Genomic DNA, 24,175 nt, shown 5'->3' with positions numbered 1-24,175 from the left:
GAGAGAGAGTGGCAGAGACACAGGCAGAGGGAGAAGCAGGCTCCATGCACCGGGAGCCCGACGTGGGATTCGATCCCGGGTCTCCAGGATCGCGCCCTGGGCCAAAGGCAGGCGCCAAACCGCTGTGCCACCCAGGGATCCCCTATTCGGTGAACTTAGTACAGACAAAATGAACTCTGCAATCAGGTAGGTCTGGATTAAAATCAAAAATCTAATTTAATTCTCTTTAATTCTACATGACCCCGTCAAGTTATTTAACTTCTCCGAGCCTTGGTCTTACATGGATATCCTAGCTAACTCTTGTGGTGATGAGGGGGAAAATCCTATCCACAGAGTACTTGTCAGGCAGTAAATGCTGTCTCCACAGTAAAAAGCTATTAATAGTATTCACTGTCATACTGCTGTTAACTGTGTTTTCCATAGTAACTGTGCTAAATGTCTGCCTTAAATAGTTTTCATTCATCACCATTAGAGCACTCAGGAAATCACCTCATTTTTCTCAGTACATATGTGCCAAAAGATGCCCGTAATGCTAATTTCTAGAAGTCAAATATACACTGGTTGTAATATTAATAGCTAACATTTACTGAGTACTTACTTCTCTGCATGCCCCACGCTGCTAAAAGAGACACATTATTATCCCTGACTATACAATTTTGGCATCAATTTGTTTACAATATTATGTGACACTTTGTCCCCATTCTTGTCCTAAAGGTTGGGTCTATGAAATTGCCTTATTCATAAACCTTTCACATAATTCTGTTGTCCAGCAGTATTTAAACTCCCTAATGGAGCAAGAAGAATACTGCAAAGAAGATGTCTGAGGTCAGGACTTGTTCAAAGGCCCTCCAGTTGCCAGGCCTTCCCCCCAGGGCCTCAGAATGGATGGGTGAACACAGCCAAAGTGCATGTAGTAGACACTGGCAGCAGCAGAAGGTACCCTCACCTGCTGCACTTTTGATACAAATTGGGGAGGGAAGAAAGAGACACCTCACTGCCATCAGAAGAGATCCCAACAAGAGCAGCGCATGACACAGAAGGGAGCTGCATATCCCCGCTCAGCCCACGGACAGCTTAAGTCACGACAGGAAGATCGTTCATAGCGAACTCTCTAAGGAGTGGAAGACCAAGAAATTCCTTGCTTCAGAGTGAAATTTCACAAACTGGGCCTCTTTATTCTGAGAAACATGGAATATTAATTCCTCTTCTCCATCAGAGAGTTGAACTTGTCAAGGCCGCAGAGGGCTGTGCGGGCAGAGTAGAATCCGGGCTCTCGGTCTTGTCCCTACCTAAGTGTTAAATGTTTTTCTCTCACTGAACCAAGGGTACCTGGGGCGGGGGAAAGCCTGGCAATCGGTAGGATCCGTTCGGTCCAACAGCCAGTTCCTAGGTCCTGCTGTATCACGCACTGTGCGAACCCTCAGGGACACAAGATTAGATAAGTCCGGGTCCCTGGCCTCAAAGACCTCACGGCGAACTGGAAGCTAGGGGTGGGGAAGAAGTCTTTCTTAGGAATTCTAGTCCTTTGGATTGCACACGAAACTCCCTTTCAAGCTCGGATGGCAACTCCAGCATTACCTTCTCCGTAGTTCTCAGAACAACCGGGTAACTGCTGAAGGAATTGGTCTATGTGTTCAACTGGCTTCCAAACTTGAGGAATATTTCCGCCACGCAGTGGGCTGGGCCCCATTCCTGCAGCCTGTCTCTCAGGTGGTCTAGAAACTGCCTGCCCCTGCCGGGCGAGAAAAGCGTGCCTGGGACGTGCCGGCGGGTCAACCCCGAAACGTAGGAGGTGCCCCGCGGTCGAGGTGCGCCGGCAGGGCTGCGGCGGGGCTGCGGGCCGCGGGGCGGGTCCCGTCCTCCTGATTCCCGCGGCGGTTGCTGCAGGTGGCCTGGGAGGCGCCCCCGCCGCGCCCCGCCCGCGCCCCCCGCGCCCCCGCCCGCGCCCCCGCCCCCGCCCAGGCCCGGGCTGGGCCGCCGCCGTCCTCTGCCTCTGCCGGGCCCGCGCGGGGAGGGGCGCGAGCAGCTCCTCTGTGGCCCGCGGGCGCTCGTCGGCCGGAGCCCGCCTTGGGGTCCCCGGCTCAGGACCCTGCGGACCTGGCCCCGGCAGTCCTTCGTTCTCCTTCCCTTCGCTCAGCCAGACGCCGCGATGAAGAGCGGGCCAGGCAGCCCCCCTTCCTCCCGCCTTGGGCGCCAGCGGGACCCCGACAGGACCCGGCCGAGCCCCAGGCTGGCGGCGGGGCGGGCCCGCGAGGCGGGCGGGGGCGGGGGCGGGGGCGGGGGCGGGGGCGGGGGTGGGGGCCGCTCCCCGGGCGCGCAGCCCCGCGGCCGCAGGGCTCCGGGAAGGGCCAAGGCCGAGCCTCCCGACGGCTTCTGGAACACGGAGGCGTGGCTGCCTCGGACGGCAGAAGGACTCTTTGAAAGAAACACCTCTTCGGGGCTTACCTGTTGAGACTTAACATCTGCACAACGTCCGAGAAGAGGGCCCGGACGCGGGCCGCGCGGAGAAGCGCCCTTGCGTAGACGCCTCTCCGGATTGCAGGTCTCCACTAGGTGCCCTGCCCCAGAGGGGCTCCCGGACCGCTCTCCACCGCTTCCCAGCGGGTCGGTGCGGAGGCAGGCGGAACCCCCAGGCACACAGGATGCCTCCCCAGGCGACAGTCTCAGAGGAGGCGGAGAACCGAGGGGCCGCCCTTGGGCTCTGCAGTACGCGCCGTGGAAGGGGCCCGGACCGGGCACCGTCGAGGACCCGGGACCACTGCCCGCCCCTCATCAGGCCAGCGATCGCCCTCGCGGAGACGGGACTGAGTCTCGGCCCCGGAGAGCCGACTGCGGCCCCCGTTTACCCACCCCCCCCCCGCCCCACTGTCCATCTGTCGGTGACGTGGGCTCGGTGCTGACCACACGTGGTGCGAGCACAGTCCTGCCTTCACGGCAGTGACCGTCCAGTGAGGAAGCCTTTGGGTTGTGCCCTCTCTCGACTGCTTTCCTATTTCTTTTCCCCCATGTTTTATTGATTGATTTATACCGTTGTATTGATTATTCTGCAGACGGCAGCACCGACATGAGCTAGCCCTCTCATTAACAACTAACCTGCTTCTCAGAGGCATCTAGGAAACACAAAACTCATGCACTTCTTTCAGCATTTAGGAAAAAGGACCCTAAAATGGAACTGAATGCATCTGGCTAGGTTGCCAAATGTTATCTACGTTTGAAAGTCCTGTTTTATCCTTTAATGCAGAGGGAAAAGTCATTCACTGGTGTAAAGAAATTCCACACCCTATTATTATGTATGCCATTTACACATATGGGGCAACTAATGTTCAGTACTGGGAATAGGTTAATTCTTTTTCTTTTATCTGTACTTTTCGAAAACTGAAAAATGAGTATCTTTACAACAGAAAACAATTATAATATTTAAATTTTAGAATTGTAATGGCCTTATATTTGAACTTAGAACACAATTTTTCTCCTCCAACCCTAGTATGCCCCAAACTGCCCCAAATAAAATATGACAATACTAAGTGTAATAATGTGAACTTCACCCAAAACAAATCATACCATAAATTCATGAACCAAAATTAAAATGTAAAAGTAATTTAGGAGAAAATTCCAAAAACTCACTCTATGGAATACTATAAACACACTGTTTTCAGCTAAGTGTTACCTAATGAATTAAAAAAAATAAATAAAACATTTGTATCCCACCTGGCAGCTGTCTTGGAACCCATATTACTTTTTTTTGCATACATTTAAAAAAATTTTTGGAGTCTTCCAATATTTGTAATCATTTTGAATTAAGGCTTCAGTTGCCAAACCTTTCCTTGTTGTCTTAAAACCAACGTCAGGTGTTATGACCAGTAGCGGGATGAGACAATGTTCTTCATGGCACCATGTGAATGTGAACCCCCTGTCTGTAGTGAATCCTGGGGGTGGATCTGAGGGTGCACCAGTGCCCACGCCACAAGGTCCACGCCTTCACCACCTGTAGCAGGTGGATTCACCCAGCGTACAGAGGCGCTGGGGTAGGAGCTCCAGGGCTGAGCTCCAGACCACGGAATTCAAGTTTCTTTCTCCCCTGTCCCCCGGCTGTCTGACCTTAGGGAAGCGATTTAAGTGTTCTTACTGGAGTTCCTCGTCTACAACACGTGGTTGCTAATGTCTACCTTAAAGGATTCTGAGAACGAAAATATGATGATGAATTTGTGAATGTGTGATGAAGAAAGGCAAAAAGGTGTGCACGTACTGCATGTCAGGGCAGGACAGAACAAGCTTTGGCCTGTCTGCAGCCTCCTCCACATACTACCTTTTATAAACAGAAGGACTGGGCCCTCAAAGTTATATTGATTATCCTCAGACTAGAACTCAGACCACCAGCTAGGAGGTGTTAGAAATTGTGACCCTTTATGTCCATGTGCCATTTCTTTAAATTCTGTCCTCGTGTTATATTAGAAAGCAGAGTAGCACAGAGATAGCTCTTACCCCCAAGATGTTACACTGCCATCCTCTTAGTTCGACTTCTCAGACCAAGACTTTCTCAAAAGAAAAATCTACCCAGTGGATTCCCTGAATTATATTTAGGTTTTTAAAATTCCCGTTAAGGGAAACTTTCAAGAAAAAAAGAACTAATCAGAATAAAGACTGAAGGGTTTTGTTTGTTTGTTTGTTTGTTTGTTTGTTCCCTTGTCTTTTTCTTTTGGTCAGGAGCAAAGCAAATGGAAAATTCTGTGTAGTGATCGGCTTACCAGTTTAGCCAGCATCTCCAAGTTTGGATCGTTTTTGCTGAGACTTGATTTTGTGTCCTGAGGGCTGTCTTCTATAACAGTTCTTTCCTGAGAATTAAATGAAGACTTGATTATGTGGGGGCAGACCTTGGGATGTCTGAATGCCCAGGGGGTGCTGTGCCCACAGGAGGCCTCCAGCAGCTAGCTGCCTGCCTTCAACGCCACTGTACCCCAGACAAAATGAATTAAGCACTTGACAAATTTGATGCCTCTCTTAAATTAAAGCTTATGTTTAAAAAAAATAACCTTTAGGGATCCCTGGGTGGCGCAGCGGTTTGGCGCCTGCCTTTGGCCCAGGGCGCGATCCTGGAGACCTGGGATCGAATCCCACGTCGGGCTCCCGGTGCATGGAGCCTGCTTCTCCCTCTGCTTGTGTCTCTGCCTCTCTCTCTCTCTCTCTCTCTCTCTCTCTGTGACTATCATAAATAAATAAAAGTTAAAAAAAAAATAACCTTTAGCTTCCTAAAAATGACATTACACTTGAGAAATGAAATTCAAGAAAACCCCCTTCTCCCCTGGGGGGCAGGAGAGTGACACGGATCCTCAGCAGCTCCTCCGAGGCTCCCGAAATCCCACACACTCCAGGCTTCTGCCTCATTCTGCTCTGTCACTTGTCAGTTGAGGGCACATGGCTTATCTTATGTTTAAAATTGCCAGAAGAAAAAGCTCACAGCACTTTGTAAAATCCACTTCTTTTTTTAATCTAATAAAAATGTGTCAGAAACAGTTCACATGCTCTCTCTGGACCTGTTCCCACATTTAAATATAGCTTAATTATTTTTTCACTTTCTTTGTTAGTTGTTCTTGTAGCTTCCATATAAATTAGCACATTAAAAAAATACCAAACAAACCAGTCCTGGGTGCGTGGGTGGCTCAGTCTTGGTTAAGCCACTGGCTCTTGGTTTCCACTCAGATCATGATCTCAGGGTCATGAGATGGAGATTGCATCAGGCTCTGCACTGTGCATGGAGCCTGCTTAAGATTCTCTCTCTCTCTCTCTCCCTTCCCCCCTACCCCTTGGCTCTATCTCTCTCGAAAAATAAAAATAAAAAAATAAAATATAAAATAAAATAAAGTAAAATAAAAAATAGTCCCACCTGCTGCCTGCAGGGTCCACTCTAACAGGGGAACAATAGCCCTGCGTTGGTGGTGAGAGCTAATGGGTGATTCCTGGCCACACTGCTGCCCTTCCTGGTGGAAGATAAAAGTACTCATGGTAACCCCTTGAGATCTAGGGGTGAGACTTGAAAAAAAACATCAATTTACAGCCGAGACTTGTTTTATTCCCTTACTCCCCTCAGGCAAAATGGAGTTTTTAGTTAGTATCTGTAGCTGTTCTTTACGGCTGCCTGAAGCCTTTTGTCAGAGCCCCAGGGCCCAAGCCGCAGGCAGCCAGTTCCTGCCTGGGGGGCAGGAGGCCCCCCCTGAGCCTGAGCAATGCGCAGCTGCCCCAGAGTCTCCCCCACCCTTTCTCTTCCCTGCTCTGTGGCTGTCCCGTCAGCCTGCCGTTCACTGACACATATGCTGGGCGGTGGGGATCTACTTTGAATTTTGATAAAATCATTCAGTTTCTGCGAAAGAAACACATTCTCTTCTTTCAGAATAAATCTTGGTGCTGGTGACTTATAGAGAGGCATGAAAACTTCAAGTAGCCCGTGGTGACACTGGCTGTTGTATGGGTAGAAGTGGCTGCAGACATGAAATGAAAATTAAATTCAAACTGGCCCAAGAGTAAGAGGACCTAAACAGTACAGAATCGAACGTGGATCTCACAGGTCAGGGAGACAGCCGGGTCTAGGACGCCATCCTATTGTACGGGTTCACAGGAGTGCTGAGCCCCTCAGCTCAGGTGTTGGCCTGGCCCCTTAGACCACCCCGGTTAGGTGGAACTTGCTCACTCCCACTGGGGCTTCATTTCACCTCTGGCTCAGCAGCAGCTATTTTTATTAAATATAAAGTTTTCTTTGTGGATAGGAAATTAATTTGGGGGAAAAAAAGGAAATTAATTTGGCATAGTAATTTTGTTTGAATCTAAAAATAGCAAGTTTTTTCATTGTATACAATCCATCTAGGTTTTAAAAAATTTTAGCCTTCTTTTTTTTTTTTGGAAAGAGAAGGGGGAAGAGCAAAGAGAGAGAATCTCAGGGAGGCTCCACACCCAGCACAGAGCTCCATCTCACCACCTGATCATGACCTGAGCCAAAATCAAGAGTCGGACACTTAACTGGCTGAGACACCCAGGAGCCCCTAAGACTATTTCTAAAAATATTTCATCCCTTATTTTATTTTCAGGTGTGAATTCAGAGGAAGTAACAGGAACAACAAACTTGGCACATTTATAAAGGAACCATTATTTTGGGCTGGTGAGTCTTTGCCTTGGATCTCTCCGTGACATATAAGGCAGACCTCTACTTACATGGTAAGAATTTTCCTAGCTTGCTTGCCTTGTCCAGATACATCCTAGTTACTGCTGATACTTCTCCCAGAAGTCATTCAGCTGCCTGAATTAGGGGCCCGAAAGAGTTGTGAAAATGACAGATACAGCTCAAGAACAGCTCTGATTCTGGCTGTAGCCTGTCGCCATGGTTATACAGTATCAGTGTAAACACTATAGCTACACAAAACCAGGAGTGACAACTGATGAGGCAGTAGTGGATAGGTAGGATCTGATGGGCAGATAGTAGGTAAGTAGGTAGACAGACAGACAGACACACACACACATATACATCTATCTGGGCAGAGTCTGGGCCTTCTGGGTGGAAGGTATGCCCTGTCTGGTCTTGCCTTCAGACATAGCTCCATGTGTGTGTGTCTGGTCCTGGATTTGGCAGGCACATCCAAATCCCTCTTACAGAATTCCCTATGGAAGGGTCTTTAAAACAATTCTCTCAGAAGCAATTACTTTTCATTTCTGTGCCTGTGAGGAAATGCTCCAAGTGACCATTGTAGGTGTTAGAGTTTCCAGAGATGGTTTTCATCTATTGTCACGTCTTTCAAATGTAAAATAAACACTTCAGGGGGTGCCTGGGTGGCCCAGTGGGGTAAGCATCTGCCTTAGGCTCAAGTCATGATCCCAGAATCCCAGATTGAGCCCCAAATCGGGCTCCCTGCTCAGCGGGAAGCCTGCTTCTCCCTCTTCCTCTGCCCTTGCCCCGCTTCATGCTCTCTGTCATAAATAAATAAATAAATACATACATACATACATCTTTAAAAAAGAAACACTTTAGAGGAGGAAGCACTGGTCATTTTGTCCCCATCGCTTCCTTCAAGTTTCCTTGCTTCAAAGATGAACATTTCTGGAGTCTGTATGTCTGGCCTTGGGGGTGACAGCTTTGTTCTCAGGAAGAACGGTGGGTGGAAGAACTCCAGTGATGTTTCCACAGGTCGGGGATGATGCAGATGTTGTAAGGGCCTTGGAAGAATTTGGAACCCACGTGATGTGGTTGCATGTTGAGCATCCTCTTTAGTGAAGCAAGGGAAAGTGAGTGGTACTAGAATCCTGAGAGCTGTTGTTCAAAGGCTTTCCAAAGGCTGAAGGATGGATGGAGATAACATCCACCTTTTGGGGAGACTAAAACCCAAGAATCTCAGAGGATAATAGGTGCTATAATAAGGCAAAAGGCCTCTGAAAAGCAGAAGAGAAATCTGGATACTCATTTTGGTGTTCCCGCCCCCTCTCGCACATCCTGCTAATAGGCACCAGTCATGCCACATCTTCTGCTTCTGTGCAGACTTTATCTACCTCAAAGCAATGACTGTGGGCAGCCCCGGTGTGTCCTAGTTTCACCAAAAAAGTGTCCTGGGCTGCAAATGAAAACAGTTTCTCTTTAGTCTGTCCCAGGACTCCACTGGGTGAGCTGCATGATGCAAACTGCTGACTCTTCTCCTGTGCCTGGACAGTGCCACTCCGGTCGATGTGCGTGCCTTCCGCTTTCAAGGGGCTTAAATGTCACTCTTGTTATGAAACTACAAAACACCCTTTTTAATAATAATCCATGAAAGGGAAGTTCTTAGGGGAAATGACAAGTTGAAAGCTTTCCAAGTAGAATTACCCTTATTGTTTATGGATTTCTTAACCACATGTGTCTAATGTACAGGGAAATAATGGCTTAAAATTGCAGCAATAACTTTACCTTTGGGAGTAAACTGAACACTGCCTTTGGGTCACATTTTGTCAGAATAACATTTTCTTCAAGATCCTGGCTCCCTTTACCACATTTCTTCAGCAGAAAATCTGACAAAAATTCCAGAGGTTTCTCCTAAAAAAATCCAGCCCCCCAACACCAAAAGAAAAAAAAAGAGATAATTTCTGATTAAAACATTCATCTGGAATACGGACCAATACAAGTGCAGCAGGAAAGAGAACATATTTTTGGTAGTGTCGTCTTCTTTCTATCTAATTAAGAGGCTAGAAAGCAAAGTATTATTCGATTAAAGTCTAAAAATGGGTTGTAGTTATTCCCGATTCTCTTATTGTCACAATCCAGTTAGGATGTCAAGGTATTGCAGGAGGGTCTCAAGATCTTTGGAACCACGTGGCCCAAGGTGGCCCAGGTCAGCACCAAGGCCACTCAGGGAACGGGGGCCCTGCTGTCTCTGGGTGGATGAGGGATGTAGCAGCAGGATGACCAGGCACAACAGACTAGGACACCTCCACATCCTGTTTCCTCTCAGGCTACCAGTGTGAGCACCCATGAAATTACATCATACAAGATGATTTTAAAATAATTCGTTTGGCAGTAAGTACACTGAAATTAGAGTAAACACGTTTAGTAATTCTTTAGTCTTTCAGGAGACAGGGCAAGATCTTCTAAGACCTCAGGGTCATCCCTGTGAACATCCCTAATCAATGTATCAGCAAAGCCCCCCTGCCACCCAGGGGGTGGGGGAGGCTGTACTTGGTGGGCTGCCAGTGGGTAGCTAGAAAGTGAGAAGCTGGGTCTTCAGAGAAGACAAATCGTGGCTAACGGCAGCTTCTCGGACTCCGCACTCTGCACGGCTGACTCTGGAGATGCCTGCTGCTGACCCAGACAGCCAACTTGAAACCAGGGCAGACCCACGTACAAAGGCAATGTTAAGTTTACCCACAGAGTAGAATTGCTATAGAAGAAGAGAAGGATTGAGAATCTTTCCTGGAGAACTAAAGACCTTGTATATATAGCATCATTATGTTAATCACCCCCCCCCCCCCAACGTCCTGTCCTGCTCTCAATTTGCCCAGCCCACAGCTGCATAGCTCATGGTCCTAGAGCCTCGCCATTGTCTCGAGGCAGACAGGGGGCCTGTAAACTCTCCTATTTCCTGATGTGTGGACTGACTTTTCTGGGAGAGTAGCCAAGATTGGTTTCTGATAAAAATGCTTCTTCACACTTTCCCCATGCCTGCCCCCAACCAAACTATTGATTTATTTATTCCTTTTCTTTCGCGTTCTCTTTCTCTTCCCCTCTCAGCCAGCCTTCTTTGCCTTTCATTTTTTTCCATCTGATTTCATGCTTTCTTGGTTTTCCTATCATACTATTAATTGTTTAAACCGTTGAGTAATGTTTATGTGAAACATAAAGCCACTAACATGTTGTTTAAAGAAGTCACTTCTGACTGAAATTAATCACGAGACAGAAAACAATGCACGGTGTAATGAAGTTTTAAATAACCTAGAAGATGTTCCCACTTGGCTATTTCCTATATATAATACATCTTGGGCCCAGAATTTCTCAGTGACTGACCTGATGTAATTTCTCAGGGAAATTGTGCCTCCAAAGGAGTACCCCCCACACACATACACACACACAAATAAGAGCAAACTAAAAATGTATTTAGTGTTGGGTTTTTAAAGTTTATGTTCTTCAAAAAAACACTTACAGAATTATTTTTTGAAAGTTCCATCAATCGGGATCCCTGGGTGGCGCAGCGGTTTAGCGCCTGCCTTTGGCCCAGGGCGCGATCCTGGAGACCTGGGATCGAATCCCATATCGGGCTCCTGGTGCATGGAGCCTGCTTCTCTCTCTGCCTATGTCTCCGCCTCTCTCTCTCTCTCTGTGTGACTATCATAAATAAATAAAAATTAAAAAAAAAAAAAAAAGAAAGTTCCATCAATCCATCAGCCAGAGCTTGTGAAATTTCTTGGTTATCCAGAATGTTAGCCATATTCATGTTGTCAAAAGTAAATTGCCCTGTAAATATATAAAGCCATATGCCTCGTAATTAATTTATGTAGGAGATGTGATCAAGAAGAAAACAACTCAGTCCTCACAGGTGCTTTTTAGTAGATAAAAAATGTGAAGAATAAAAATTAAAATTCTATTATGCCATGGGAATTATCCACCATGATAAAATATAAATTGAGCAAGAGTAACTAAATGTAAAACATATGCAAAAGTACCTACCCTGGTAAGGCTGATATTAAATAGAATCTATAAATTGGACAATAAGGAGAGAAGATGTGAACATAAACCTTTTAAGTTTAAATTTTAGATTCTCAATCCCACCAAAACTTCCTCCTCCCTCCCCTGTATGTTTGTGCTCAAGTACATAAATACTTTAAGTCTACAGCAAATAATATACATCTGTAGTTACATAGACATGTTTTATAGTTTTTTAATATTTTGAACAATGTGCATTTATATGCAAATAATTTTATTCCATTTAAATTCTCATAGCTTACAAATAAATATCATCAAAAAAATACTTCTATCGGGCAGCCTGGGTGGCTAGGCAGTTTAGCGCTGCCTTCAGCCCAGGGCCTGATCCTGAAGGCCTGGGACCGAGTCCCACGTCGGGGTCCCTGCATGGAGCCTGCTTCTCCCTCTGCCTGTGTCTCTGCCTCTCTCTCTCCTCTCTGTGTTTCTCCTGAATAAATAAATAAAATATTTAAAAAAATAAAAATAGAAAAGGAAAAAAGAATTCCTTAAAAAAAAATACTTCTATCTTGAAAAAGCTAATTTTTCCTGCTTTTCTCTTTGGTCCTTGGTATCTATGAAAAAACAAAAACAAAAACAAAAACAGGAGAAATAATGTCTCCCGATTTATATTCTTATGACCATTTTTAAATATTGGTTGAACATCTGCTAAATGTGGTCAAGTGGATAGTATATCAAACCATGAAGACAACTCCCTGTTTTGGAGGCATTTATGTAAAGCAATGCAGAACATAAATTGACATAAAATATATCCATGCATACTTGTGTGCTATAGCTCTTGTGTAGACAGAAATTGTGGCAATAGGACCTTAATAATAAGTAGGGCAGGGAGGGAAGAAGGAAGCGAGGCATAACTATTAATGACTTGATTTTGAGGGCATTTTAGTCAGATGGGAAGAGTTAAGGATAAATTGAATAGGTAATAAAAATGGGGGGTCCTTTGCGCAGATGATAAACAAAACAAAAAAAAACTTCATTATAATGAATGGACTGATTTAGGGGAAGATCTGGTTGACACAGAATATGGTTTCCAAGACTCTAGTGTGATAAATAAGTCATGAGTAGGGAGTGCAAATGGGATGATAAATTCAGTGATGTCCAACAGGCTCAACAGAGGACCATAGAGCCCATCACCAAATCGAGTATTTTATATGGAAAATACACAAAACAACATTGTAGAACAATTTAAGTAATGGGCGCTGTGTCTAAGAATACCTGAACTTTTAGAGCAAATTGTGGTGGGAAAAGGGGCAGAGCCCTCTGGGTTAGCAAACCCTCAGAGTTTGGTCCAGGTTAACAACTGACTGGCATGGCATTAAGACGGTCCTATTTAAAATGAACTAGCTTCCCCATTTTGAAGATGAATATTTTTGCTCTCAGTGGATATTCACTACATTTGAAAGGAGATATGAAAAACAAAGGAAATAAAGTTTTACTACACAGGTATAAAAGACTTTTGCTTCCTAACCTTGTATTATCCACTCTAGATCCGGAACCACCTTCGTGATGAACCTGCAACAGAAGCAGCACGAGCTCTTACCTATTATCCTGGCACTGATATTCTTCTGCAACTCCTTGAAGAGAGGACTCAACTGCTTCCTTACTGATTTCAAGGTGTCTTCCAGAAAGTCTGTGACACGGGACCACGTGTACAGCTTTGATTCGCTGAAGTAGATGGAACATGGAGCCCTTTCTGGTCGTCCCAGCCAATCACTGAGAACTGACATTATTTTCTCCTTTTATTATTGTGGGCTGGAGCTCAGATGAAAGAATTCTTCATGTTTATGGTACAACAAAAACTTATTTGTATTTATAGTAGGCATGTTATCCTTTCTCATTGGAAGACTAAGATAAACACCCATTGTCTGCTTTCCAAGGTAAAATTCGAAGCTCAGGAAGGACACAGTGAATAATTTCAAATGCCTATCTCTTCTTTGATAGGTAGGGTCGACATATTATATTTGAAAAAAAAATTAAGTAGCTTCTGGATTTGTATATCAGGAAGCAGAGTAGGCAAGAAGGTGATGCTTTTTCTTTACATCCCAAAATGAACATACAAGACAACCCCACTCTGCCCAGTTTCCCCACCATGTTCTCCAAAGTCATCTTGGGCTAGCTGGCCCTGTGGCTTTCTTACTTCACATCCAGCTGCTCTCTCTCTCTCTGAACATCTCTACATGACTGTAGTGGGTGCTTAAGGAAGCTCTCTCGTTGGAACATCAATTACTAAATGATGCTGTGGCATGTTAAATCTGATTTTCTGTCCTCACTGGATAGACAGTCTCATTTGATTCACCTTCCCCCATTTTTGTTGATAAACATGTACAACTCTTTCTAATGTATTTTTCCTGAAGAAAACTATGAAGAAGAGAGGGAAAAGGAAGATGAACAGAAGGAAGAGAAGACAGAGGGGTAAAGGAAGAAGGCTGCTCCATCCAGAACAGTGTTTGCACTGAGCTCCACCCCGCAAGGCTGCCATCCTCTCTGCACGAGGCCCATTGAGCTATCACTTAGTAATGTGACTATGTAACTACAATAAACAAGTGGCTTCTGCTATCAGGTCAATGCTCTTTTCGTAGATACATGGACTCTTTTCCCTTACAGGTTTCCAATCATGCCGGTTCCCCCAGGCTTGAAACTCCCTTGACATTTGGGATTAGAGACATCATGCTTTATATAGTTTCAATGTGGCCCCAAACCCCGTGTAATAGGAGGCCAGGGAGTTTTAAAGGGAGAATTGTCCCTGCCACTTTAGCAGAGCAATGTGGATCTCTTGTTGGTCAGCCAATGTTACGTCTGCATTTAATATTTGCAGCTTCAATTTCTAAATGAAACTTTGCTGTCAGCTCTATATTTTATCTTTGTGTTTCCTCTCAGATAATGCAATTGAATTGGAACCTGAGCAAGCCCCTTCACCATCTCTTTATAGTTGTGATTCTCATTTCCAAATGAAACCATATTAATCATATCTCCCTAAGAAAAATTATTCTTTGTACTTATTATTCCTCTAGACAAGCAACTATACATCTTTAACTATTAAAAATGATGTTTTCAACAGAGTTTGTGTACATCATGGTTTGAAGCAAATATTTGCAATAAATAATCCCTTTCTAAGCAAATGAAATGACAGTGGGCAGTGGGAAATGACACAGTTTGGGTAGTGACAGCATTCCTTTAGAGAAGGAATGGAAGGCAGTAAGTGACATGGGCCAGAAGGCTTATTATTATTAGCTGTGCTTTGTCTTTTGGTGACCTAGGAGCAGGCGGATGTCACTGGGCACCGTGCTCAGTCCCCATATACACTTACTGTGTTGGTAAGAGCCTGTTGCAATTCCCGTTGGGGCAGTAAAGAACGTGCCAGTTAGCTGAGACAGCTGGGAAAGAACTTGTATTCCTGCCTCTGCAGAGTCAAAAATACTTTCATTAGCTTACTCGTAGGTTTTGCCTTGGAACAGTTAAGTATCACTTAGGAGTGCTAAGCTGGCTAGGAATGGCTGCTAGGATTTCTCATCTTCAATTCAAATCCCTCATGAAACACTTTATAGCTTGCCCCTCAATGCCTAAGTCCAAACAATTGATGAGGACTGAACTGCTGGAGAGACAGGGCATGAAGGTGGACCTGGTGCTTATTTTTCAAGGTGGAATACTCAGGCCAAAGGACTGAAGAGTTTACATATCTTTTCTTTTCTTCTTAAGGATTTTATTTATTTATTCATGAGAGACACAAAGAGAGAGGCAGAGACATAGGCAGAGGGAGAAGCAAGCTCCATGCAGGGGACTGTTGCGGCACTCCATCCCAGGACCCTGGGATCACGCCCTAAGCCAAAGGCAGACACTCAACCACTGAGCTATCCAGGCATCCCTACTTATATTTTCTAAAATAGTCTGACTCAAAGGAGAAATCTTATTATAAGAGGAGAGATTTAAAACGGTTGAAACTGTTAAACATGAGGTCAAAATTTAGTGTGGCATTAATTTCATCCCTTCTTCAGGGACACAGCATAAAGATTGAATTCAGGATATAGAATGAATTACTTTGAGTGAAACTAAGATATTGGGTTATGTATTTTAATTCTTTGTGGCCTAAGAATAAACAATTACTCCAAATTGTGTGGAACAAGGTGGCAGTAGATGAAAGAAAGGTGGGGATGTCTCTCATTTACCAGGGTCTAATCTTTTAACTGGCAAATGGATCAATGAATTGAATGATGTCCATAGGTATACCTACATATATGTAGTCGATTGATTTCAACAAAGATGCAAATGGAATGCCCTGAGAAAAGGACAGTCTTTATAAGGAATGGTGTTGGAAAAGTTAGATATCCATACATAAGAAATCCCACAAAACTGCAACTCATACTTCTAATGCTATATAAGACAAGCATATAAATCAATGCATTAGAAATCTAAAAGTCAAATTATAATTTAGAAATTATTTATTTCTTTTTTTTTTTTTAATTTTTATTTATTTATGATAGTCACACACAGAGAGAGAGAGGCAGAGACACAGGCGGAGGGAGAAGCAGGCTCCATGCACCCGGAGCCCGATGTGGGACTCGATCCAGGGTCTCCAGGATCGTGCCCTGCGCCAAAGGCAGGCGCTAAACCGCTGCGCCACCCAGGGATCCCGAAATTATTTATTTCTAAGGGATGCCTGGGTGGCTCAGAGGTTGAGTGTCTGCCTTCAGCTCAGGGTGCAATCCTAGGGTCTGGGATCAAGTCCTACATCGGGCTCCCTGCATGGAGTCTGCTTCTCCCTCTGCCTATGTTTCTACCTCTCTTTCTCTGTTCCTCATGAATAAATAAATAAAATCTTTAAAAAGAAAAGGAATTATTTATTTCTCAAATAAAGAAATCTTGTGAACTTTAGTTAGGTAGAGAGTTTTCAGATATGACACTGAAAGCATAATCCAGAGGAGAAAAAAATAGATATATTTGACTTCACAAAAATTAAGAACTTCATCTCTTCAAAACGGACTATTTAGAGGAAACATAAGTCACAGAGTGGGAGAAAATATTTGTAAGTTATTTTTCTAGAATATATAAAGTTTTCAATAAGAAAATAAATGGCCTAATTTTTAAAATAAGCAAAAGACTTGAACAGACATTGCACCAAGGAAGACCAATGAATGGCAAATAAGCACATGAAAAGATGTTCAGCATCATCAGTCATTAGGAAAATGCAAATTAAAGCCACAATGAGATATTACTGCATATCCACTCAAAGGGCTAAAATTAAGAAGACTATGTACCCAGTGTGGGGGTACTATGCAACTAGAGTTCTCATACATTGCTAGTGGAAATGTAAAATTGTACAACCACTTTGGAAAATAGTTTAGCCATTGTTTAAAAAGTTAACACCTGTCATCTGACCCAACCATTTTACTCCTAGGTATTTATCCAAGAGAAGTAAGAGCATATGTTCACACATATGTTCATAGCAAATTTATGCATAAGACCCAGGAACTGGAAATAACTCAAATATCTATCAACAGGTGACTGAATAAACAAATTGTGGTATATACATAGAATGTAATAATTCCCAGCAATAAAAAAAAACTCCAATGAGCCGTTGATACAGGCATCAAACAGATGAATCTAAAATAATTCTTCTGAGTGAAAGAAGCTTGACAAAGAATGCACAGTGTATGATTCCATTTATAGAAAATTCCGTAAAATACAAACTAATACATTGTGAAAGAAAGTAGATCAGTGTTTGATTCAGGATGTGGGTGGGGAGAAGCAGGAGGGAAAAACTACAGTGGCATGAGGAAAATTTGGGAGGTAGTGAATATGTTCATTATCTTGATTATTTTATGGTTTCACAGGATATGTAGACCTATGTTAAAACTTATCCAAGTGTGGGCAGCCCAGGTGGCTCAGTGGTTTGGTGCCACCTTCAGCCCAGGGCATGATCCTGGAGATCTGGGATGGAGTCCCGTATCGGGCTCTCTGCATGGAGCCTGCTTCTCTCTCTGCCTCTCTCTTTCTCTCTTTCTATGTGTGTCTCATGAATAAATGAATAAAAATCTAAAAAAAAAAAAAAAAAAAACTTATCCAAGTGCATGCTTTAAACATCTATAGTTTATTGTATGTCATTTATACCTTTGTAAAGCTGCTTGAAAAAAATTTTTAAGACTTTATTTATTTTATTACTTATTTTAGAGAGTGAGCAGGTGGAGGGAGGGGCAGAGAGAGAGAGAGAGAGGGAGAGACCATCTCAAGCAGACTCCCTGCTGAGCATGTAGCCTGGCAGTGTGGAATCAATCTCACAACCTTGGGATCATGACCTGAGCCAAAACCAAGAATTGGGTGCTTAACCGTATGAGCCACCCTGGCAGCCCTTTAAAATTTTCAAATAATGTCCCCAAAAAACAAATTTTAGGTTTTTGGCTTATGAAGTAACTGGGTGAATGATATCTTAATTGAGGAATCCTAGGGAAGGGGTTGGTTTGGTGCTAGGGAGGCAAATAAGAGTTTTAGATGCATTAACTCTGAGATGCCTCCTAGATGCACGAACCCAACATTCTTAAGTAGATGCCAGGTAGGAGCTAGCTATGAGTCTCAGCTCAGAGATCTCAGAGCCAGAAGCATACATTTGGGAGTCTTGAATTCATAGATCAGATTCAGAGCGGGACTGGATGAGGTTGCCTATGCGAAGAGTGTGGCTGTGGAAAGGTTGAAGAATTTTCAGAGAAGGAGGAGCCAGCAAAGGAGATGGACAAGAGCCCACTGGCCTAAGAGGCAATTCTGGGAGAGGGTGGTGTTAGGGAAATCCAGAGAAGAAGATGAGCTTCCAGGAGCAGTGTCTATCTGCATGAAATGCTGCTGAGGTCAGAGCAAGGTGAGCATGGAAGAAGGACCATTGGATTTGGGCATGTGGAAGTGCTTAGAGTCTCCCACAGGCAACTATAGTAGAGAGAAAGAGACCATTTGGAAGAGCTTGAGGAGTGAGTGAGGGGTGAGGAAGGTAAAGTTGTCAGCATAAACCAGTGGTTCCCCAAGCATGCCTTGGAGCAGCAGCACCTGGGAACTTATTAGAAATGCAAATTCTCAGGCCCCATGCCACAACTACTGAGTAAGAAATGCTAGGATGAGACCCAGCTGTGTGTACTTTAATAAACTTTCTAGGTGATTAAAATACATATTAACATTTGAGAATCATTAGTTTAGTCAGCATATAGGTGTATATAGGTAAGTATATAGAAATGAGGGAAAGTTCATGGTCTCTTTCTCTTTTTTTAAGCACAGGAGCTGCTACTACAGGTAGCATCCTGATGTGATAGGGATGACTCAGTAAAGAAGGAGGGATTGAGGCTGTTGGAGAGCATTGTGAGAATGTGGCGGTGAGGAGGTGAAAGGAAGTGGTATACAGAGTTCAAGTCAGTGCTTGATCTCTGATTTGAATGGAGCTGTTTCTTCCATTGTGACAGAAGGGAAGACAGAGAATGAAGGTTAAGAGGTGGAGTAGGTGGTGGATTTGGTGGTGGGAGGGAAATGTGGGAGTTTTTTCAGGGCAGTTAAAGGTGAGGTCAACAGCTGAGAGAGGTTCGTGAAAGATCGACAAGGAGAAGGGATGATACACAGTCATCTCAAAGAGTGGGGAAAGGAATTTACCAACAGAAGGTGGTAGGACCGCTTCTCAGTGCTGCAATCCCATTGATATTTTTGCCATGAAAGTCAAGGTAGATTACTAAGAATAGCTGTAGTACTGTTTTCAACAGGCTTTAACTGCTTTAGGGCAGGCAGGCATAGATTATACAGATGATGGCATTTAAGGAGCACAGAAATTTAGCCCGAGAAAGAGAAACAAAGAAGTTCAGATTCTTTGCAAGAGAGTAATGACAATGATGAACCTTTAAATCCAAATTTCACAAGGATGGAACCGAGGATGAAGGCACGGTAATAGGGTGAAAAAGTGGGAGCGTGTGCGTTGGTGGTCTTAAGGCAAAGAGCTGATAGAGTAGAAATGTTTGGAACATGGATGTTTGGATTATTTAGTACCTAATTTGGAAGTGGTACTCAGAGAGAAAAATGCTGGAGATCAAGCATTCAGAGGCTACACAGTTACTGGGGGTGACAAGCTCCGGAGTGATGTGTGAGGTGGCACAAGAGAGACTTTTGGACTGAGAAGCCAAGGTCTTTTCACTGAATCAGGGTCTTGATGGCTCATCTAGGTGGAAATTACACTTGACGAGGAGTTCAGGAATGATTTGGGGGCCATGATGGTGGTGAGAGATTTACTGTTGGGTTACCATTAAGTTTCACTGGAGACAATTTTTTGTCACCAAATTTATTGTTCTTTCCTCCTTTTGCCCTTATTCTCAATCTCTTTCAAGGTCACCTTTCAATGCCTTACTTTCTCAAATCCTCTCTTTTACTCCAGTTTAAAAATTTGCTTTGCAGGGCACCTGGCTGGCTCAGTTGGTGAAGCATGCAACTCTTAATCTTCGAGTTGTAAGTTGGATCCCTGTGTTGGGTGTAAAGATTACTTAAAATCTTTTTTAAAAATGCTCTTATTATAAAAGTAATACTAGTTCATTACAGAAAATAGGGACAGATAAGAGATTTTTAATAAAAGGAAAGAAAAGTCACGTATCTATCTAACTATTGTTAACACCTTGGTATACATCCTTCCAAACTCTTTTCTATACACTGCTACCCTTCCTCTCTCTCACACACACACAGGTTTTATTTTATTTTTTATTTTTTTTTATTTATGATAGTCACACAGAGAGAGAGGCAGAGAGAGAAGCAGGCTCCATGCACCGGGAGCCCGACATGGGACTCGATCCCAGGTCTCCAGGATCGCGCCCGGGCCAAAGGCAGGCGCCAAACTGCTGCGCCACCCAGGGTTCCCACACACAGGTTTTAAACAAGGAATCACACCATCCGTATTCTGATTTCAAAAGCAGAAAATCTGCAAAACCCATCTGGAGATAAATGCTGTTAATAATTTTGTTATACTTCCTCCTAGATTTTTCTAGGTATAGTTTAGTTAAGATTACACAATTATCATAACCATGTAAAAAAATCACAGTATTTTGTAATTCGTTTTCTTTTAAACCCCTTTCCATCCTTTTGTTTTTCCCTTTACCCCGGTTGAAACCTGTCAGGAGCATGCTTGGCATGTATGAATAGTTCAGTGAAATCTGAGGATTAGAAGGAACTTTAAAAGTCAGAGTTCCCTAAGGAATGGGTAATAAGAAACTGAGAAAATTTAATTATATACTCCCTCTGCCTTGCTCTGCTTGGCATTAAAAAAAAAAAAAAAAAAAAAAAGGCCCATGAGTGTAGAGCTTTTATTTAATAGCTGTCTAAAAAGTGAATTTGTCCTAATGTTTCTAAAGTTTCTCTTCATGTTAAAATCAACTTTGAATTATAATGACTGGTATGAGACAGATGGGCACCTAAAATTCTATCAGCAACCTCCAAGATCAGCAATCAGTCTCATTTTTAGCAAGCACTTCATCTGGTTTTAATATTCAAATATTATTTAAACATTTCTATTATTTATTTTTATTGTAAGTATTTTTATAAATACAGTTATTGTAACTATTTACATTATTTTGATATTCACAAGACCTGTCAGGTAAAGTACTATTATCCTTATGAGGAAACAGAGGTTTACAAACTTGCCCAAGGCCACATGGCTAAAGTGGTGTGAGTGGGATTCAAGTCCAAGGTCCTTGGTCACAAGTTCATGCTCACTCCTTCCAGGTTCAGAACATAGCAGGGAGACTTTTCTCAGACCAACTGATTATGGTTTCAGCATTTCCCCCTCTATAGAGGAGGCTGATTTTACTGTATTTTCCAGAAGAGATACCGGTAGTATTCTTGGCTGGCTCTTGCCACTAGTGACTTCATTCTGCAGGGACAGGTTACTCTGACCTTTAACCTCAGCTCTTTGCCCCCTAAATACCTGAGTATGTGAGGTGTGAGAGAGAAAGAAGGAGTAAAATGTGACTGAATCATTTGAATTGAAATATTCACAACATATTACTAAGGAAGGCCATGACCACTGCCATTTATTTATTTATTTATTTATTTATTGACCACTGCCTTTTAAAACTGACCTGATGCTCCAAGTGGTACAAAGAGGTCCACATGACCCCCTTCTTCTTCAGGGGCCACATAGCTTCCTAACTTCTCCCAGAAGTCTCTCACTTCAGGCCTCAGTAAATTTTTAATACCAATTTTATAACCTGAGGAAGAACTCAAAATGTCATATTAGTTTATAACATTATCATGAACAGAAACTCTTAGCACTCTGTGAAAATGCAATCACAATTCAAAAAGCCAGTGACTGCTGGTAAGACTCAGATCTGGAGGGAGCCTCTGCTTCAGTGGTGCACCATATCAGGGCCACAGGAGGACTCCGACGTGACCATAATCTCCTTCACATTTTCGGTTTATTGGACACGGCGCATTTAGATTTAGGACATTGTCTCTCTGCCATCACTGTGCAGCAAGGTGCATTGCCAGGCTAGCAGCAGGGTTTAGGGGAAATGGCCAGTCAAGTCCTGGGATTTTTGCAACCAAGGTCCAAAGTAAGATGTCAATCAAAAAATAAGTCATTCAGAATAGAAGGCTCTCAGAGATGGTAAACATCCCTGACACTCCCACTTGCTGGGAATTCTGGATGATGATTCAATGAATCTGCATGTGTCTCGACCCATTTCTAAAGGAGTCCTTAAGATTCTGAATTCTTAAATCCTGGTAAGGGAATGAAAACAAAGTCAGGGAAGAATCCCAACATTTCACTTCTTTCCATCAAGAAATCTAGATACAGGGATCCCTGGGTGGCGCAGCGGTTTGGCGCCCGCCTTTGGCCCAGGGCGCGATCCTGGAGACCCAGGATCGAATCCCACATTGGGCTCCCGGTGCATGGAGCCTGCTTCTCCCTCTGCCTGTGTCTCTGCCTCTCTCTCTCTCTCTCTCTCTCTGTGACTATCATAAATAAAATAAAAATTAAAAAAAAAAGAAATCTAGATACAGAAGGAAGGACCTCTTCAATTGAATGGAGTAAGAGATCTCATTTTGTTCTTAATTTTAAGGCAAAAGCTCTTGGGGAAACACCACAATTATATAGAGAGAAACTTTAGTTTTCAGATATTTTGTTATGTTAGTATTGGTTTTAAAAAAGAAAACAAGGTGGGGGCACCTGGGTGGCTCAGTCAGTTAAGCATCCAACTCTTGATTTCTGTTCAGGTCATAATCTCAGGGTCATGATTCTCTCTCTCTCTTTCTCTCTCTTTTTTCTCTCCCTCTCCCACATTCTCCCCCTTCCCCTCTGCCTCTGCCCCTCCTCTCTATTTCTTTCTCTCCTTCCTCCCTCTCAAATAAGTAAATAAATAAGAAAACATGGAAAAGGCAGAGTTTGAAAATCCTTCTCATCTGCACAACATAAAGTCTGAGATGCTAGAAAACTTTAATAGGTCCTTTTACTCTGTAAGAGGTAAACCTACTAAACCACAGTATAAATTTCAATTGATACCTCTCCATCATTTAGAGAAAAGCTACCATGTAATTACTCATAAATGTAAACCCTAAGTAGTAGCTGTGCTGTACTTCCAGGGGGGGATATAAAATTAGATGTGGAACACAACTTATTCCATACATAGGTCAACTAAACAAGGAAAGACAAAAATAAGGTAAAGATAAACCAGAAGTAGTTTATTTTTGTTAATAAAATTTATCAAACCTATTCCAAGCATGCCAAGTTCTAGCTGTTAGCAAGCCCAACTATAGAGCCCAACAGTTAAAACCAGAAATAGAAAAACAAAACTAAACAAACAAAAAAACCCAGAAATAGACAAGACTGATTAATTCACGTTTCAAATAAAACCCATCATACCTATTTCTTACTGCACCTCCTTGAGGCATTGAAAAGACATTTTTGCAATGATTGGAACATTCCAATCAAACCAGAAAAGCCCTGATAGCAATGAAATGCCTAGAAGACCACACCCCACGTGTCTCCTTCCCTGACTGTGATTGTAGGCTGAACACATACTGGCCCCCTCTCATGATCACGTGCTCCCTGCCTGCTCCCTTGCATGTACCCCTTAACCTGTTTCCTTCCTTCCTTCCTTCCTTCCTTCCTTCCTTCCTTCCTTCCTTCCTTCCTTCCTTTCTTTTTTTTTTTTCTTTCTTTCTTTCTTTCTTTCTTTCTTTCTTTCTTTCTTTCTTTCTTTCTTTCTTCTTTCTTTTCTTTCTTTTTCATGAGAAACACACAGAGAGAGAGAGAGAGAGAGGCAGAGACACAGGCAGAGAGAGAAGCAGGCTCCATGCAGGGAGCCCGATGTGGTACTCAATCCCGAAACTCCAGGATCACGCCCTGAGCTGAAGGCAGATGCTTAACCGCTGAGCCACCTAGGCATCTCTGAACCTGTTTCTATAAAAGTCCAGTGTCCATCTCACAGGTGGAGAGGTCAGTTGTTAAGGCATAAGCCTGTCACCTCCCCTGGTTACTGGCACCCAAAATAAATTTCTTCCTTTCTTTTTTCCAAACCCTATCTCTTGAGTGATTGGCTTCTCTTGCCACTGAATTTATCCAAGTTTATTCAGCCACAGTGTTGACAAACCCAGCCAGGAGCTCTGCTATCCATTTTACAGCCCTCTTGAAATTCCCCCAGATGGAGCAGTTGGCCTCCGCAGAGCACCAGGGCTTCCCTGCTCATTTCCTGAGTTAGCAGCTGGGATAGATCACTGGGTAACATAGCCATAGAGGCAGTAGTTTGATGGGTGATTCAGGTACCCACTTTGCCATTTTATGAGTTCCTTGCCAGCTGGACCCTTGACCATCTCATTCTCTTTCTTCCCTCATCTCACAAAGATGGAAGATTTCACACTAGTAAATCTTAAAACCATTCTATTTTAGGTTTAACAAGGAAAGATGTAAGTTATAGTATAAGGAAGAAACTGAAACTTTAATTCTAAAACAGTCATCATCTCCTTCTCTCAGAGAAGGAT

The 24,175-nt window shown here is 43.4% G+C and overlaps 1 protein-coding gene and 1 long non-coding RNA gene across 39 annotated transcripts in view; one reads left to right on the top strand and one right to left on the bottom strand.

Moving 5' to 3' along the window:
* LOC144312355 (uncharacterized) lies at nucleotides 1-13,756 on the top strand. Its single transcript, XR_013377833.1, has 4 exons — nucleotides 1-186; nucleotides 7,077-7,203; nucleotides 12,688-13,077; nucleotides 13,555-13,756. It is a non-coding gene; the product is annotated as an uncharacterized LOC144312355 (long non-coding RNA).
* Nucleotides 1-24,175, bottom strand: part of ECT2L (epithelial cell transforming 2 like) — a 79,556-nt gene that overhangs the window by 16,223 nt on the left and 39,158 nt on the right. For 16 of the 38 annotated variants that reach the window (XR_013377795.1, XR_013377824.1, XR_013377821.1 and 13 more), the window contains exons 9-15: nucleotides 21,277-21,405; nucleotides 14,508-14,600; nucleotides 12,669-12,920; nucleotides 10,880-10,954; nucleotides 10,644-10,672; nucleotides 8,918-9,043; nucleotides 4,746-4,832 (exon numbers count right to left, since the gene is read on the bottom strand). Coding sequence is in view for 23 of the 38 variants with exons in the window: in XM_077894775.1 (XP_077750901.1) it covers nucleotides 4,746-4,832; nucleotides 8,918-9,043; nucleotides 10,644-10,672; nucleotides 10,880-10,954; nucleotides 12,669-12,920; nucleotides 14,508-14,600; nucleotides 21,277-21,405 (791 nt within the window). In the remaining 15 variants the exon portion in view is untranslated. Of the gene's footprint in view, nucleotides 1-1,578; nucleotides 1,733-4,745; nucleotides 4,833-7,986; nucleotides 8,197-8,917; nucleotides 9,044-10,643; nucleotides 10,673-10,879; nucleotides 10,955-12,668; nucleotides 12,921-14,507; nucleotides 14,601-21,276; nucleotides 21,406-24,175 lie in introns of those variants that run through there. The other 22 variants (XR_013377768.1, XR_013377789.1, XR_013377769.1 and 19 more) reach the window with 8 other exon arrangements.

The sequence above is a fragment of the Canis aureus genome, chromosome 1 (assembly GCF_053574225.1).
Source record: "Canis aureus isolate CA01 chromosome 1, VMU_Caureus_v.1.0, whole genome shotgun sequence".
In the NCBI taxonomy this organism is placed as follows: domain Eukaryota; kingdom Metazoa; phylum Chordata; class Mammalia; order Carnivora; family Canidae; genus Canis; species Canis aureus.
The sequence above is the reverse complement of the archived record's forward strand: the minus strand, read 5'-3'. Positions and strand labels throughout refer to the sequence as shown.